The sequence below is a fragment of the Malurus melanocephalus genome, unplaced genomic scaffold (assembly GCF_030028575.1).
Source record: "Malurus melanocephalus ecotype Western Australia unplaced genomic scaffold, MMel_1.1 scaffold_76, whole genome shotgun sequence".
Taxonomy (NCBI): Eukaryota; Metazoa; Chordata; class Aves; order Passeriformes; family Maluridae; genus Malurus; species Malurus melanocephalus.
The window spans coordinates 2,336,954-2,352,472 of record NW_026623308.1 but is presented as its reverse complement, the minus strand read 5'-3'; the positions used below and the strand labels follow the sequence as shown (position 1 = coordinate 2,352,472).

At 42.3% G+C, this 15,519-nt stretch overlaps 1 protein-coding gene across 2 annotated transcripts in view; it reads right to left on the bottom strand.

Moving 5' to 3' along the window:
* Window positions 1-12,313, bottom strand: part of OSBPL1A (oxysterol binding protein like 1A) — a 76,741-nt gene extending 64,428 nt beyond the window's left edge. The window contains exons 1-4 of one of the 2 annotated variants that reach the window (XM_057367253.1): window positions 12,234-12,313; window positions 11,632-11,817; window positions 6,253-6,375; window positions 1,486-1,571 (exon numbers count right to left, since the gene is read on the bottom strand). In XM_057367253.1, the coding sequence (XP_057223236.1) occupies window positions 1,486-1,571; window positions 6,253-6,373 (207 nt within the window). In that variant the 5' untranslated portion in view covers window positions 6,374-6,375; window positions 11,632-11,817; window positions 12,234-12,313. Of the gene's footprint in view, window positions 1-1,485; window positions 1,572-6,252; window positions 6,376-11,631; window positions 11,818-11,944; window positions 12,123-12,233 lie in introns of those variants that run through there. The other variant, XM_057367254.1, reaches the window with a different exon arrangement.
* Window positions 12,314-15,519: the final 3,206 nt, after the last annotated feature.

The window sequence follows — 15,519 nt, the reverse complement described above, 5'->3', positions numbered from 1 at the left end:
ACCTTTTATCTGAAAGGAGAAGTGTTTGCCACACTGCACCAGGCACTGTTCCAGGAAACCCTATCCTCTCATTAAGTATTTCTTCTACACCACTTTACCTAACCTCTCAAAGGGTCAGAAAGAGAGCAGGGCATACTTAACTTCATCACATATCTTCAGATCACATGATTAAGCCACGGTGCCTGCCTGAAGTTAACTGATGAACCTGACCAGTTCCAGAGCTCTGTTTCTCATAATGCCTCCTTCACTTGCTCTTTGAGCACAMAATCTAGGCACAAGTACACAGACACACTTACACATGCCTAGCTTTCAGAASTGCACAACATCACTTATTTCTCACCTTATTCTTTAAGTAATACCCTTTCAAAAGCCCTATCAAAGGAACAAAAGTATGAAGTTACACATACTCTTCCAACTCTAGAAGGTGGATGCTTGATAAATGCATTAAGTGAAAAAACTTTACCTTTTGCTTTAAGTAGCCCGCTTGAATTGAACACAGCATTATTAACTGAGCAAGTGTGTAGGCTAGAGAAGAATTTYTCAAAGAAATCTGAAACTTGTTTCCTCTTTTAAAGTCTGGACTATGGCTGGCAGTTTTTATTCTTAATGAAATTCAATTTTAGATTAGCTTTGCTCTTGAGGCTGCCTATCACACTCCTGCCATCTACGGCAAAATCTTTCAAATATGAAAGAGGGTCTAATATAGTTAAGGTTGKTTGAAGCTRTCCTKAGAGAAAAAWAAARCAAACAAAAARCAGTCAGAAACCACATAACCACTGCATTTGCAGTTGTTATGCAAACACATCAGTTTTGATGACAGAAGTCCATAGTTTCAAAATTCATCACACAGTTTACTAATTCAAAGATGTTGGAAAGAAATAATGAGTCAAACTATGTTAGCATAGGCCTGAAAAAGCACCATACAAGCTACTTTGCACAAAATTCTGGGTGTACTTCCATGTGCAACATAGAATTAGATAACGCAAGTTTTTTGCATTTGAGACACTTCAGACTTTTCTACAGCTCACTAAGTGAAATTGCCTAAACTTAAGTAYTTAATGTACTACAGTAAACAACATCAAACTGTAGAAGTAATTTCATTACTAGAATCACATGCTGCCTTATTATGTACAGATACCCAATAAGCGTCAACAAAACTGAGCTTTCACAAGTGCATACCTATATACTACACATCTTTAGTTCCTATATATAGAGAGTTACACTCTAAGAAAAGAAAAGCTAAGTACCGTAATTGTAAAAACTGCTCAGAGTAAGGACTGTATGCTACTGCATAGAGTTCCACTCTCACTACTGTGGGTACTTCTAAACCAGACCTATCTTAATGCTACAACAATCATTTGTTTCATATAGATAAATTGTAGGAGTGACTCTGCCTCTCTGCAAAGCCTCCTTTCTTCTACCACAAAATTTGAACAAACACTAAATGCTTCTAGCCTTACACACAGAGGAGAATAGAAATAATACCTTCAGCAGATCCTCTACCACAACAGCATGTCCAAAGTAGCAAGCAAGGTGAAGAGGTGTCCAACCCATRTTAGATTTACTTCTGCCTAAAAGACAAAACAGGTAAATTAAGTTTTGATCACACAATACAAAAGAGATGTTGTAAYGTGCTTGGAGGCTGACATAGATGACCACTCTTCACAGTAGCAGAGGAGCACAGAGGTTGGAAACATCAATACTATTCATATTATTTAAATTACTGAATCAGGATGCAGTTTTAGAATGCTGGATTCAAATCTTAAAAAAAAAAAACCAACAAACCAAACCCTCAAAAACTTACATAAAAAACCCCCACAACTTTCTGAAAGAAGAAAGTAATGCAATCTGACTGAGAATAAAATTTTTGTACGCCTGTAGCACCCTTCAACACTAGCAAGAAAACTTAATTTACTTTCACTCACTATGAAAATGACACATGCAAGTACTTTTTTGTCTTGTTTATCAAAAAACTCTCTGGTTTACACAATTTTATTTTCTTCACACAAATGAGAAGACAACCCATCTTTCAAACAATGGATTAAAAATAAAGCAGGTAGAATGACCTTATGCTGATGCTTTTTATTGTCAGGTTTTTTTGCTGTCTTGTGCTTTACTAARTTTTAAAAGATAGCCTAATTTGGTAACGTGCTTTGAAATCTTTATGCACARTAGAACTCATGTATCAGGGACAGCTCTAAGTTGCAGAATGATAAAGCACAGACAAGAAGCAGATACAGAAATGACCATGTATAGGGAAATATGATTTATGTTTTAAAGAGCATTTTTAAAATGACCTGGAGGACTGGCTGTATGAAATTCAACAASTCTCCTACAATCACTTCTTTAAAAGCAAGATATTAAAGCATTAGAGATTACTAAAGTCAACTCACTTTACTTACCAACTGCAACACTCAACTGTATTAAGCAAAGGYAACTTGTGCTTTGTTTTTACTAAGCAACAGACCCACAGCATTACAGTGTGATCTAAAAGCTGTCATTTTGTACTTGGAAGAAAAATGAAAATAAGGCAGTAGAAATTGTTTTGAAATTACAGCCACCATTAAGTGTTACCCTGTCATACAACCTCAAATACTGCGGCATGGAACATGCACAACATAAGTTTGCCCTGAGGAAACAACCACAAGCCCAGGGAAAACAAACAGTTCATCTTGAAAGTTCATCATCTYTTCTGCTCTCATACTAAAAATCAACATTAGAATGTGGTTCAGAACTGAAAMATTTTCCTATTTCTTGTAACTCTTTCCAGCTAACATTTCTGCCCTTTATTGACAATTTCTTCTGTAATTTGATTCTCTTTCTTCTCAACTCCTGTTATTTCTAACCCCAGATTTAGATCTTTCCCTCATTACAGCCTGGCCCACAACAGAGCTACTACCCTATGTCACTGACAAACCAAAGTACAACAAAAGATAAATACTGTGTGGATCACTAACTCTGGGGCTATTTATGTTGGATAACATACTAAAGGAATATCACTCATGCCTTGGTGCAGTTGGGAATAAGGTTCATTCAAAGAACACAAAAAGGATCTGAGCTGCACTGAATTCATACAATTAGTCCAAAACAGTCATTAGTTGCCAGCACTGACAAGACAGTGTTGCTGCCAAGGAATTTAGTCATGAAAAAAATAACCAGGAACCAGTCCAGATTTGTAGCTCTTACTGAATAAAGTAAGAACAGGCCCTTGTTCTGCATCCACTCTGAATGTTTGCATTTCTGGTGTTAGCTGACCATTTATTTCTCGAGYTTTTGAGGTGTTTCTTCTCTTCAAGTGACCACAAGTGTTTGTAGCTTTTTAKAATATTTTAAATCATGACACCATTAAACTGGGGAGAATTCAAGGATAGGAGAAATAATGTAATTCCAACAMAAACCATAATTCCTCTCCCTGTTACACTCATCTCTTTGCTTTAGGGCCAGTTAACTCTAACTTTTAAGTATTGCCATTGGTTTAGAGAATGGAGACAAGGTAGGCAGTCATTTTCCAGCTGTGCACTGCTAGACCACTGTGCAATCATTCAAATGTATATTTTGCCATAACACACTACTGACGGTTAACCTTACTTTAGAGATTATTCTCTTTGCAWATTTCTAGATATGCTATTTTCTTAGCATATTTAAGGAGGATGAGCCAACAACTGATGGCCTTAGAAAACATGATCATTTTGGATGAAACCTGGGTTTGGCACTGTTTTACTATAGATACCTTCTTTCCAAACCAGTGAACTGAGGAACYCAAAAAGAGAAGTTCTGATCATTTGGCTGGATTTTCCTTAAGCAAATTCAGCTTATCGGCAAACACTGACTGTACATATATAAAACAGTCACACCAGAGCAAGTACAGGAATCCTGAATTCATTTTCTCTTCCTCCACTTTGGCTGAAATTGTAATGTTTAGGATCACTGTTGTCAGACTTGACACTTATGAATATATAGCACACACAGCCTCAGATATAGCTCCATGATGAAAAGACAAGGACAAGATGCTGAAGATAGGCTTTGACACCCAGGCACATTAACCTGTCAGACTTACAGCTACCAAGGCACACCCTGCAGGAAGTTTACTCTACCTCCAGTACAGCCTTCCAYCTGCTCCAGAAGCACTTTATTCCAAGCCAAGTGTCACTGCTGTATCAGATGCAAATCCTGAAGGAACTGCTACAGCACYGAAGACATTCCCATACCCTGACTTTCTAGGGACATCTATTATCCAAGGTAATGACAGAAGAACAAGAGGCTGTCAGGAAGAGAAGGAAGACTGAGGGTTGTAAAAAGACAGTTACAATCACCAGTGTGTGTTTTATTTAGTCATCAGGTTGTTATGCAATTAATATCTGATAGTATCCAACAGATCAGAACTTGTAGAAAGACATAGTGGTTTGGCTAGTGAGGAAACAGAATACAGCACAGGCTCTTTGGCCTGCATTTGTCTTAGATGATTTACAGCAGAATACTCTATGGGAGCAGAGTGAAACAAGTAAGTCTCTGAAAAGTGACTGCAGAAGAACAGAGATTTAACTCTGAAGTTTCACACAACTAGAGCAGCTCCCCCAGATAACATTACAATTCTGTGTCCTCTAACATTTAAAAGAATTGAAACTTCAAAGCTTAGATTTCACCATGAACAGATTCCAATTCAGAACTAGTTTAGGTTAAAAATAATATCAGAAGCACATTCCCTCTAGCTTCCCAGACCTTCCATTAGCAAGCATTAACTAGCTGGCATGTATTGCTAAACTAGAAAAACAGCTAAGCACCATCTTTCCCTTCATTATCTGAGTCTCTCCTATGCTGCAGACTTTCTGACCAAAGACCCATTTATTTGTTTGACACAAMAGACTGCAGATTATGCCATTTCATTATGCTATCTTAACTTCAGATTATGTGTAAGAACACATAACAGACACTCTGAAATCTCTTCTAAGCACAGGAGACATCAGGAATTTCTTGATGGGCACTGTTGCATGAATTTTACATACTTCTATTCCAACTGTTCAGGTACTGCACATGTCTTGAATATTTACCAAGAGCATACTTCTGAGTGGGGAGGACTTCAGCTTCATCAAGGTCTGTTTGATTCCCCTTTAAATTATGAACAAGCTCCCCAAAGATGAAGTAGCAAGAGCTTCAGTTTCACAACTTGTTTTTCTGAGGTGAGTACATTAACCACAGAGAAAACACAAACACGGCTGAGTAGTCAAACAAAAGGATAAGTAAGCTGGTGATTAAGAATGAGACTTGGGAAAGGRATAGAGCTTCTTCAGGTAACAGGAATCTTTGCCCTTTAGGGCAAGGTGTTCCCTTCTGTTATGGCTGAGAGGAAGAACAGTTGATCTCTCCTTTCTCCTTCTGTAGCATTTTCTTTTCAGTGCTGCTGAACAGTTAAATGTTGAACAACAGAATATCAGCCCGGGTAGAAAAAGTGGGATACGCATCCACTTTTTGGAAAAAATCAGAAATACACTCATTTAAATGAAAAGAAATATAAAGTCACTAAAATAATAAAGAAGGTAGTCTGCAATTGCTAGCAAGCTTGCAAATCCTGTTTAATGTTTTAATGCACAGTAAGTTGCTGAGTCACCACTACAACAACTGTAGCTAACAAGCTACATACAAGCAGAASTTCAGTGCTGGCCAAAGACCCAGACACAGATGAAGAGAAGTTTAAGTTTCTTTTCCCAAGTAACCTAATATTCCACTAATAGTAAAAAGTAGACATTTGTTCCAAACATTTTCTAAATTGGCAAGAAATCTAATGCTCCTACTTTGTGATAACAAAACACAGGCTTAAAAAAATGTAACATTAAAACAAATTCACACCAAGCAGAGCACAAATGACTGGTGTGATATAATCTCTGCAGCTGTGATGCAGGCTATTTACCTCCCTAAACCATGCCCAGGCACCACAGTCTGTTTTGTTTAGTATTCTAAAGCTTTGAAGTTGGTACAAGCACAAACACAGGCAAAATGAGGTACTGATTCTTCGTCCTGTTGAGACTTCTAGTGCTGTGACTTACACTGAGATTTTCTGTACACTGCAACTATCCATACCCTTTTATTATCTCTCCCCTATGCAAGTATGCCCTTAAGTCACAGGGTAAAAGCTGTTTAAGGGGGTTGTTTATTACTCTACTGAGCATTGCAAGGAAAGCACACTACATTATCACTATCACTCACTACATGTGACTTCAACAGTGAGATTACAAACATTTKAGGAAGTTTACTAACCTTTACAGTTGATATCAAAGCTTATTTCTCCTTTGTCCATGGTATCCAACAGCTGTTTAACTTCTTCAGCATTTCCATTTCTAGCATCATGAAGAAGCTGCTGCTCTGCTTCTGTAGTCATCTCTAATAAAAGATATAAAAGAACAAATTTGGCACTCTCTTATACTGCTCTAAGTTATGGCTTAAAATTACATCACTTTTCCCTGTTATTTAATACTAACCCCKGTAAGAGGAAGAYAACTATTCTCTCTGTGGAACACACYTAATGCGCAAGCTGTTGCAACAGYCCAGCACCCAAGCTACTAAGAAGCATTAAAATTCCTCATACAAAGCAGTTAAATAACCAAATACCCATGTTTGCTTGCTTCTCTGTTTTCTAGGTTCTAAAGGTGGCTTGGGAGCTGAAACTCTATGCCACAAACAAGGCAAGCTTTGCTACAAGCATAACCAGTAAGCATTTGCTTTTTTCTTACAAGGCTTTSACCCATATCCCTTAAGGTTTCCAAAGGCAACAGCAAAGGAAAAAAAGTATCTATGTACATCCATTAGGCCAAGTATTACTAACAAATTAATTGACGGCTATTTTGGCTGTCAACCCTGGGGAACAGAATCTCTTTGCATGGAGGTGTCAGATACCCATCAGTGATTAGTGCTATCATCTCTTGAGCTTGGGTATCTGAGCCCCTGCAACCTTGACTTGGAGGGGAATCAGGGTCTCAYACAAAGACCTTATCTTTAAAAAACACAGTAGTACAAYAWAAGGAASTTAACACASAACTGTAAAAYATCACTAATTAATTCTAATCCTACMATYGCTTTTGAACTGCAAAGGAAWAAATGGTATTACAYCTTTCAAAGAATGGAGAAAACAAAACCTTTTAACATAACTATTTTACAGCTCTCTACTAGACAGGAAGCCTCAGACCTTTGGGCAAGCAATACTGCTACTTACCAGGTCTGTTGAAGAATACAGTTGCGAGTGATGTCTTAACCCATCTTTTTCCACACTGAAATTACAATCTGGTTTGCCTTTTTCTTTTTAATGCCATTAAAACAACTACCAACTTTATGAAGTTCACAGGCACAAGTGCTGGACTCTGCATCTGGGACAGATGCTGGCAACCCTGGAGGTGTGTACAGACTGGGGAACGAGAAGCTGCAGAGTAACAGTGCGAAAAGGGCCCTGAGGGCCCCAAATAAATGGCAAGTTGGACATGAGTCAGCAGTGCCCTGGCAGCCAGGAGGGCCARCCTYGTCCTAGGGGGCATCAGGAACAGCATCACCAGCTGGGCAAGGGAGGGGATTGTYCCACTCTGCTCTGTGCTGGGGCAGCCTCACCTCGAGTGCTGTGTGCAGTTTTGGGAGCCACCATATAAAAAAGACATTAAGAGTGTCCAAAGGAGGGCAACGAAGATGATGAAATGCCTGGAGGGGAAGCTTTGTGAAGTGAGGCTGAGGTAATTTGGTTTGTTCAGTCTGGAGATCAGGAGACTGACGGGARACCCCACTGTAGTCTTCTACATTCTCATGGGGAAAAGCGGAGGGGCAGGTASTGATCCCTTCACTCTCATGACCAGAGACAGGACTCGAGAAAAAAGCATAAAACTGAGTCAGGRGAGGTTTAGAATGGATATCAGGAAAATGTTTTTCACCCAGAAGGTGGCTGAGCACTGCAACAGGCTCCCAGAGAAGTAGATGCAGCACCAAACCTGACAGAGTTAAAGGAGTATTTGGACAATGCTCTCAGGCACATGGTGTGACTATTGGGACATCCCGTGTAGTGCCAGGATCCGGACTCAAATGAAATTGCTGGGTCCCTTCCAACTTAGCTTTATTCTATGATTCTATGATTCTACAATTCAAYTAGTCCTAGATACAGCAATGCCCTATTTAAATACTCTGCTTTAAAGAGGTGTCAATCTGCTAGGATAAAGCCCAAGCAGAAAAGAGTTTAAAAACAGCTTCAAAAGACTGTGCTGCTATAGACAATTCACTGCTGTTGATACAACAAGAAGCTGTGTCCAAATTTAGTTTTCAATACTAGGTTTACCAGATCCTGCAATAAGTTAATGATTACTGGTCTCACATAGTTAGCTTTCCTACATTAGCAGAGGTTCTGATTGGTCCCACAAACTGTTTACTTTCTGCTGTTCTGGACAGGCAGCTTGACTGCACCACACACAGAGCTTAAATAGATGCAGGGAGCTCTTCAACTACTGTAAGATAAGAAGCCACGCAGCAAGAAAAGAGACAGTGAGAATACTGGCTAAGAAACARAAAACCTGTAACAGTGACAGATCCTCTAATATTCAAGACTGAGGCAGAAATCTAGAATAGGACAGACTGCCAAAGAGCTAACAATACAGCAAAGAGAGGTTTCCCTACCTTTTCCTCARTCAGTAAAGGGAAAGAGAGAATCTGTTTCAAAATAATTTGACAAAGACTACGCAAGCCTTTCTAGCATATTTCAGAAGGACAGACTGGATCAGYCACCTATCAAAGACACAGGATACAAATGSCTTCTCCAGAAGTGRTTAGTCAGCACTCTTGYTCATGCATGCTTTTCAGTTCTACCAGAAAACAAAACAAAACMGTACTAGTTCTTCTAGCAGTCCTTCAAGCCCTAAACTTACTTTCTCCTTTGAACAAGAGTCTATCCACTTGTGTAGGCAACACAGCACATTTTTTCACTTGGGCAGGTATAATTCTCCTCAGTGAATCAGTTCTACCAGTGTCTAGAGAACGACCAAAATTATGTATGTTAATGTATTATCATCCTGTAATACTATCTCTGAAGCTGAGTGATACAGTTTCAGTGGGACTGAGAATCGAACAAACCAAAGCTAAGAGTGAGAGCCATTTTGCTGGCTTAAACATCATGGGGAGAAAAGAAAATAAAGCAAAGCTCATTCTTCATTTTCACCCCCTCCCACACAGTATTGCTTTAGCCATCTCTCAGATGAGAAACACACTCCTATCATTACCCTGTATCATTTGTCAACATCCCACATACTTAGCAGGTACAAATAGCAATGCAATTTCAATGCATTAAAAACCTGCTGTTTCCATTCGATATTGATGAGAAGGAAGGAAAGTCTGCTTGGGAAAGAAACCAAGATRCTGATTCAAACAAACAACTCTTGTATGCAGCAAGGCCTGTTATGTACACGAGCAGAATCTAAAACAGCTGAAGATACACAGAAAGTTGAATCACTATATAAAATTACTTGCATAGTTTTTCTACCACCAAATAGTTTTAAGGTCAAAATAATTTGTACTGTTACAGAAAACATTAGCAATAGAGTAACATGCACAGTAATGTGGACTATATGCTTCACTAGTTTAGTCCCCAAAGACCTTGATGTTTAGCCCAAGCCTCCAATTTCAAATACACTTTGAAAATTGCTGAAGCATGCAATGATGCAKAAGAGTGATTGTCTGGCTATTAATCATAGAAGGATCACTCACGTGAAAGTGTTCCTACAATTGGGGCTAGAAAGCGAATTTGCATGCAGTTACCCGCCAGACAAGTGATAAAGAACATAAAGGTCTAACTAAGGAGCTAAATGACATGCCTAAATGAAGCTGGCAGCAAAGAGACTTTCAACAGAACCTTTTATACTCTTGTAAATCCTATTTAAAACAACAAGATTTGCTTTATAATGGAGATGAGAAACCAACACACATTTGAGTGACAAGTTTWAAGTATGGAAACAAACCAATACATAGGGATTCAAGTGCTGTTCACTTGCAGTGTACAAACTACACCTATACTCTTCTGCAGACAGTTTACTTGGTCCCATCACCCACCATAAAGAGAGCTCCAAAATCCCCACCCACCAGTTTTGAGGCACCAAGCCAGGCCATCAGCACTGAGGGAGAAACTCCATAGTTCAGAGTTGTTAGCCTTAAGATACCACTAGCAGATCAATGTATATGAATTGTGCTGCCTCGATGCAAATCTACTAGCCACTTAAGAAAGAACACATCTCTTTGAGTGAGTTCTGTTGCCATCATTACCTTATTCCATTAATCATCTGATAAAGGTTAAATTGCCTTTCACAGCCTCTGTTTACACCTCGTGCCCTTGAAAGGTTTGCATGGCAGTCCACAGTCACTGGCACACCATCACACAACACCACAGAACATTATTTAGCATCTCCTCTGCAGGTGAGATGTGACYGCAAGGCACTTCTGTTGAACTCATTAGGACTACCACAGCAGTACTTGACTGCTAATTGAATCTTATCCTTTAAGAAGGTATAAAAAATAGCATTAAGATGCTCTGCTTTTATCTTCTTCTATGAGACCTATGCCAGAGTTCTCTTGTCACGCTATTAACAGAGTCGGTCTTCACACAGRGGTTGTTTCCAATACAGAAAGCACACATTACCATTCTGCCTGCACATCTGCTTAAGGAGTTTTGCAGGATATTTCAACACAAAAGGCCACCCAACTACCAATATACAAACTACCAACTGTACCCAACWGCTAGGATAAAGCCCAARCAGAAAAAAGCTGGTTTTCTCRAAGTGGTCTACRAAGATCTAAAGTACATCCCTGACTATGAGGCAGTACTCGTAAGACCCACTGGCTTTTGTTTTGMTATATCTTCTCCTGCTGAATCCTCCCAGCCATGTATGTGGCCCAGAACAGTGACAATACACAACACGCAAAATATGGGTGGGTTTCACTCATGAACAGGTAGAAAAGCTGGAGAAGCAGTACTAGCACTGGCCAACTTAACATTACGGCTCTGAGGCAGTAGCCACCAGTTGSATAGGAAGCTTTCTACTCATGACAAACAGTAAGGCTGGCAAAAAGCACAACATTACCTAGTATTTCAACAGAKCTCCCTCTAGCAATGAAAATTAGATTCCTGCAAGAAAGGACGGAACTTGCTCAGGAAGATTTCTTACGTGTCCCAGCAYGCACACATCACGACGTGATACTTGCAAAGAAGGCGGACAAAATGCACCAAACCGCACAAACAGACAGAACCTGTCTACAAACCCACACAACACATTGTACTGAYAGGAGCTGCTCCAAGAAGAAAGAGTGGCTCTACTAGAAGCATGAGTGATAYTATCTAAAAGTAGTTGTTTCAATCTYCGGGTAAAGGCTTGTAGAAGTTAGAAGTTGGACATGCTTCTATGACACAGTCTTCCTGTGTGAGCAGCACCTGTCTAAAATCAAGGTACTGTTTGTTTAATAGCAATTAACATAGCTGCAATAACACATCTATTCAATACTACTCCGGAGGCAACAATACTTAAACTAATCCTCGTTCTTAGGCATCTCCTGGCTGTTTTCCGCACAKATTTTAGTTCTGTTATATCAAAGATTTTCTTTCAGCCCAGGCGCTCCGAATAAGCTTACCCACAGCTCGTGCSAGATCTCACCCCGATCAGCAGGCAGACACAGTCCCAAGCAGTCAGAACTTCAGCAGAACCACCGGAGTTCCCTAGGTCCGCCTGGAATCGAGCGGCTCGTTCCGGCCCCGGTAATTAAACACTTTTTAAGGCGGGTCAGGCTCACGCGTCGCGGCCAGCTTGCACTCCTTGCCTGCGGGGAAAGGTGCGCTCAGACCTGCGGGCACCGGCCAGCGCCGCGCCTGCTGCAGGGAGGGCAACAGCGACAGGAGGAGGAGGACGAGGAGGAGGAGGAGGAGGAGGAAGAGGCAACCACGCACAACAGCAAGCGAGCACAGCGCTTCCCAAAGGCCAGAGACGACCCCGGCCCCCGCCTCCAAGGCCGCCTGTGCTTCGTGCCGCGAGCCGAGCCCGGCTTTGGGCCGGCCCCTCAGCCCGCACAACGGACTCCTGATGGGGGGAACCAGCGACACCCCCWCCCCCGAACACGCTGCCGGCGGCTGCGGGGGAGAGGCGGCCACAGCAGCAACAAAGCCAACACCGCCGCGGGAAGGCGGCGCATCCCCCGCCGCGGAAGGAAACCCGCCCCGGGCGGGCGGGCTGACCCACCACGGGCCTCGCCTCGCCCCGCGAGCTGCCGCCGCTGTCCTGCGTGTGCTACGCGCACCGGGCGCGCCTACATGTGACCGGCAGCGGCGCCTCGGTGCCCCGCCGCTCCCCCCTCGCCGCGCAGGGCGGGCGGCCCGGGCTCCCGGCGGGGCGGGACGGGACAGGGCTCCGCCTGCATGGCCGCCGCACCGCCCCCGTGACTGAGACCGGCAGCGGGACTGGCCAGGCGGCGGCCCCACCGGGGGCCACTTCGGGGGTCCGTAGCTCGCCGCAGACCGCCCGAAAAGCGTGGGGGGGGGTGAAGCGAGGCCCCGGCGAGGGCGCTGCGCCCGCCCGCCCTCAGAGAAACGGGCCCGCACCGGGCACAGCCGGCGGCGGCCGCTCTGCCCAGGGAGGGACAGTGACTCCCCTGCGACCCCGCAGGTACTGTCCTGTGCCCGCTGCGGCCTGGTGTCACACTCGTTTCAGTGGTGCTCAGCGAGAGTATAAGGAGCARTGTCCCTAAACTAAAACATAAGTTCCAYCYCAACATGAGAAAGAACTTTACATGGAGGGTGTCAGAGCAWTGGAACAGGTGCCCAGGGAGGTCATGGAGTCTCCCTCTCTGGATGCGTTCCTGTGTCAGCTGCTCTAGATGACCTTGCCTSGGCAGTGGGGTTGGGCTAGATGATCTCCAGAGATCSCTTCCAACCCTAAGYATCCYGTGAGTGCCTGTCGCCGCGGCGGCCCGGGCTGCGGGTGCATGGGCTCCGCTCTGCCCGGGGAGCGCCCTCGGCCGGGACGGGACGCGTGAACACACCGACAGAGTTCAGAGAGACGGGGGGACAAACSGGCCTCAAAGAGGACTGTGACACCACGAGAATGGTGCATCGCCAGAGGGGAAAAAAGGGTCTTCCTGGAAATCGCTTTGGTGATGCACACAAAGGTGGTGCAGGTGAAAGGAAGTTGTGAATACAYACTGCTTCTAAGAAGAGCGCAACCAAAAGGAACTTAAGAGAGMGAGAAATTGGGTGCTACYAGGGACAAAAAAGTGAAATACTTAWTTTTTTTCAAGGCTCTTTGGTCACCACTCCTTCCCMTCTGTTCGTCCTACCCTTATTTATTCTCCACTACACCTTTCACCTGCAGAGCTGGCACCTTGTTTTTCTGCCTTTAACACGCGAGAGGGGTTTTGCATTTTGAAAACTCCCACGGTGCCTTTGAAATCCTACAAGAATTTATTAAGGCAGCAGGGAAGCTTTGCAGTATTGTGGCATGACCATGTCATATAAAGAAGGAGCAGTAAAAGGGCAGGGCAGCAGCCACGGGTGCCATGAGTAACTATCATAAAAGATTGGGATGAAACTTYTGTTCCGAAAGTGGGCAAGTTTAAACCTGAGCAATTATTGTGAAACTCTTCAGGCATAAATAACGAGGCAAGCTTCTTTTTCTGTATTGTCTACAGCTACATGTATTTTTAATGTTTGAACAATGACATACCAAAAAGAAGAAAAGGAACAGTTCTTCATCTTCAKAGACAGCACAAATGTATCATGTTCGGACTTCTGCTGCCTTTTGTTACTTTTAATTAGTTTATCTTACTTAAGAGTTCTGCTTCCAGGGATGCTTTAGTAACGTTTATATAACATCTGAGAGTCTTCAGGGAAGRATCACAGTGAATTTTTTTTCTTAGGAGCAGGTCTTCAAGTTACTTTCAAAGCACTAGCTGTGTCATCCCTTCATACCTTTTCCTTTATTTCTTCCTCTTGCTTCTGACTTTGAGGCATCTTTCACAATGCCGTAATTGCTTTAAGAAACCTCACAATAAAACCTTTTCCRATTTTTATTGTATTTTGCATACACRAATACAAAATAAAAATATTATCGCCTCATCTTTCTTACAATTTTTTATAATGAAATATAATTAGTATTGTCACCCACCTATAACATATTGCAATGCAACACAGAGTTTGCAGTTTGGTTTCACCCTTTGGCCAATCAGTGCTGGGTTTTTCTCTGAATCTGTGTAAGAAAGGCCTGAAAACAACTTAATAAATTTAATGTTTTAAAAAGACAGAGTAAAGAGCAACAGAGACAGCAAGTAAATCAGAAGCCATGATGCCCACATTCCCACAGCATTGGATTGACCCTGGATGGATCTGTCCCATGGCAGGCTGCACAGATCCCATCTGTGGACAGAAGATCCTCTTTGATTGAGATAGTTTAGTTTTTTCTTCCAAGAACACAACTATTCATAAAGGATATTCACAAGAGAGGTTCACTCCTTGCCATGCTTCTAGATAAAGGCAAGGCCATKCAGGTGGTGAAATCATCCACACTCTGTGCCAAGGAGATGTTGGAGTTAATCCTGTTTCCAGTGGTTTTGTCCATCACAACCCAGGCCTGGAGGCAGCACAGCAYAGACATGAGCCTGGTCCAGTTTACWGTAAACCTCTGRCTCCTGGAYGTACARTGCTCTCCTGGCCAGGATCATCACACTCCTGCTTCCAGCATCTCCAAAGAGTGTCTGTTTTTCACTCATRTTTTGCCTCCTTGCACATCCCAGAGTAATAATGACCAGTGCATTTTGGCCTTTGAAGTGCGGAAATGAGAAAAGAGTGTTGTTGATATCAAAGTTTTGTTTTAAGTGTCTATTTTCTCTGGTTTTTTTTCTTCATGTTTTTAATTTTTCATATAACCTGCTGAAATTAGTGATGCTGAAAGTATGAAATATCCCAGTTTAGGGCTGAACGCACTGGCAAACAGCCTTGCACAGAACTCACTGAACTGTTTTGTCTGTCATTTTCACAGTATAGTATTTTTTATACCCTCTCGGATTCTGTGATGGGGCAACCTTTAGTGCACTGACATTTTGTGTTCTTCCTCTTCAGACTAAAGCATACTGGTCAAATTTGAGACACATGACTGGGCAAGGAAATGCAAGGGAAATGGGAAGTGGAAGTAATAAATTATACATGATGAGTTGTATTTTTGTTTTYGTGCAGTAACATTTTAATGACTGCAGGTTTGTTAGGTGACCCACAGTCCTAAAAATTTGTTTTTAGCAGCTTTCATGCCGCCCTGGTGTATTTCTTGAGGAAACTGCTCCTCAACTCTGAAAAGCAGTACAGCAAGCATAGGTCCTTGCCATATTTCCATGCTRATTTTATTTACTAGGCTGCCAAAAGACAGACACAGGAGAATTAATTAATGTGCTGACACTCTCAGATGTGATTTTTGTGGATCTCTCTGGATTACCAAAARCAACTGCCAGTGAGTGATCAAAGCAAATGTTCATGTTGTTCTG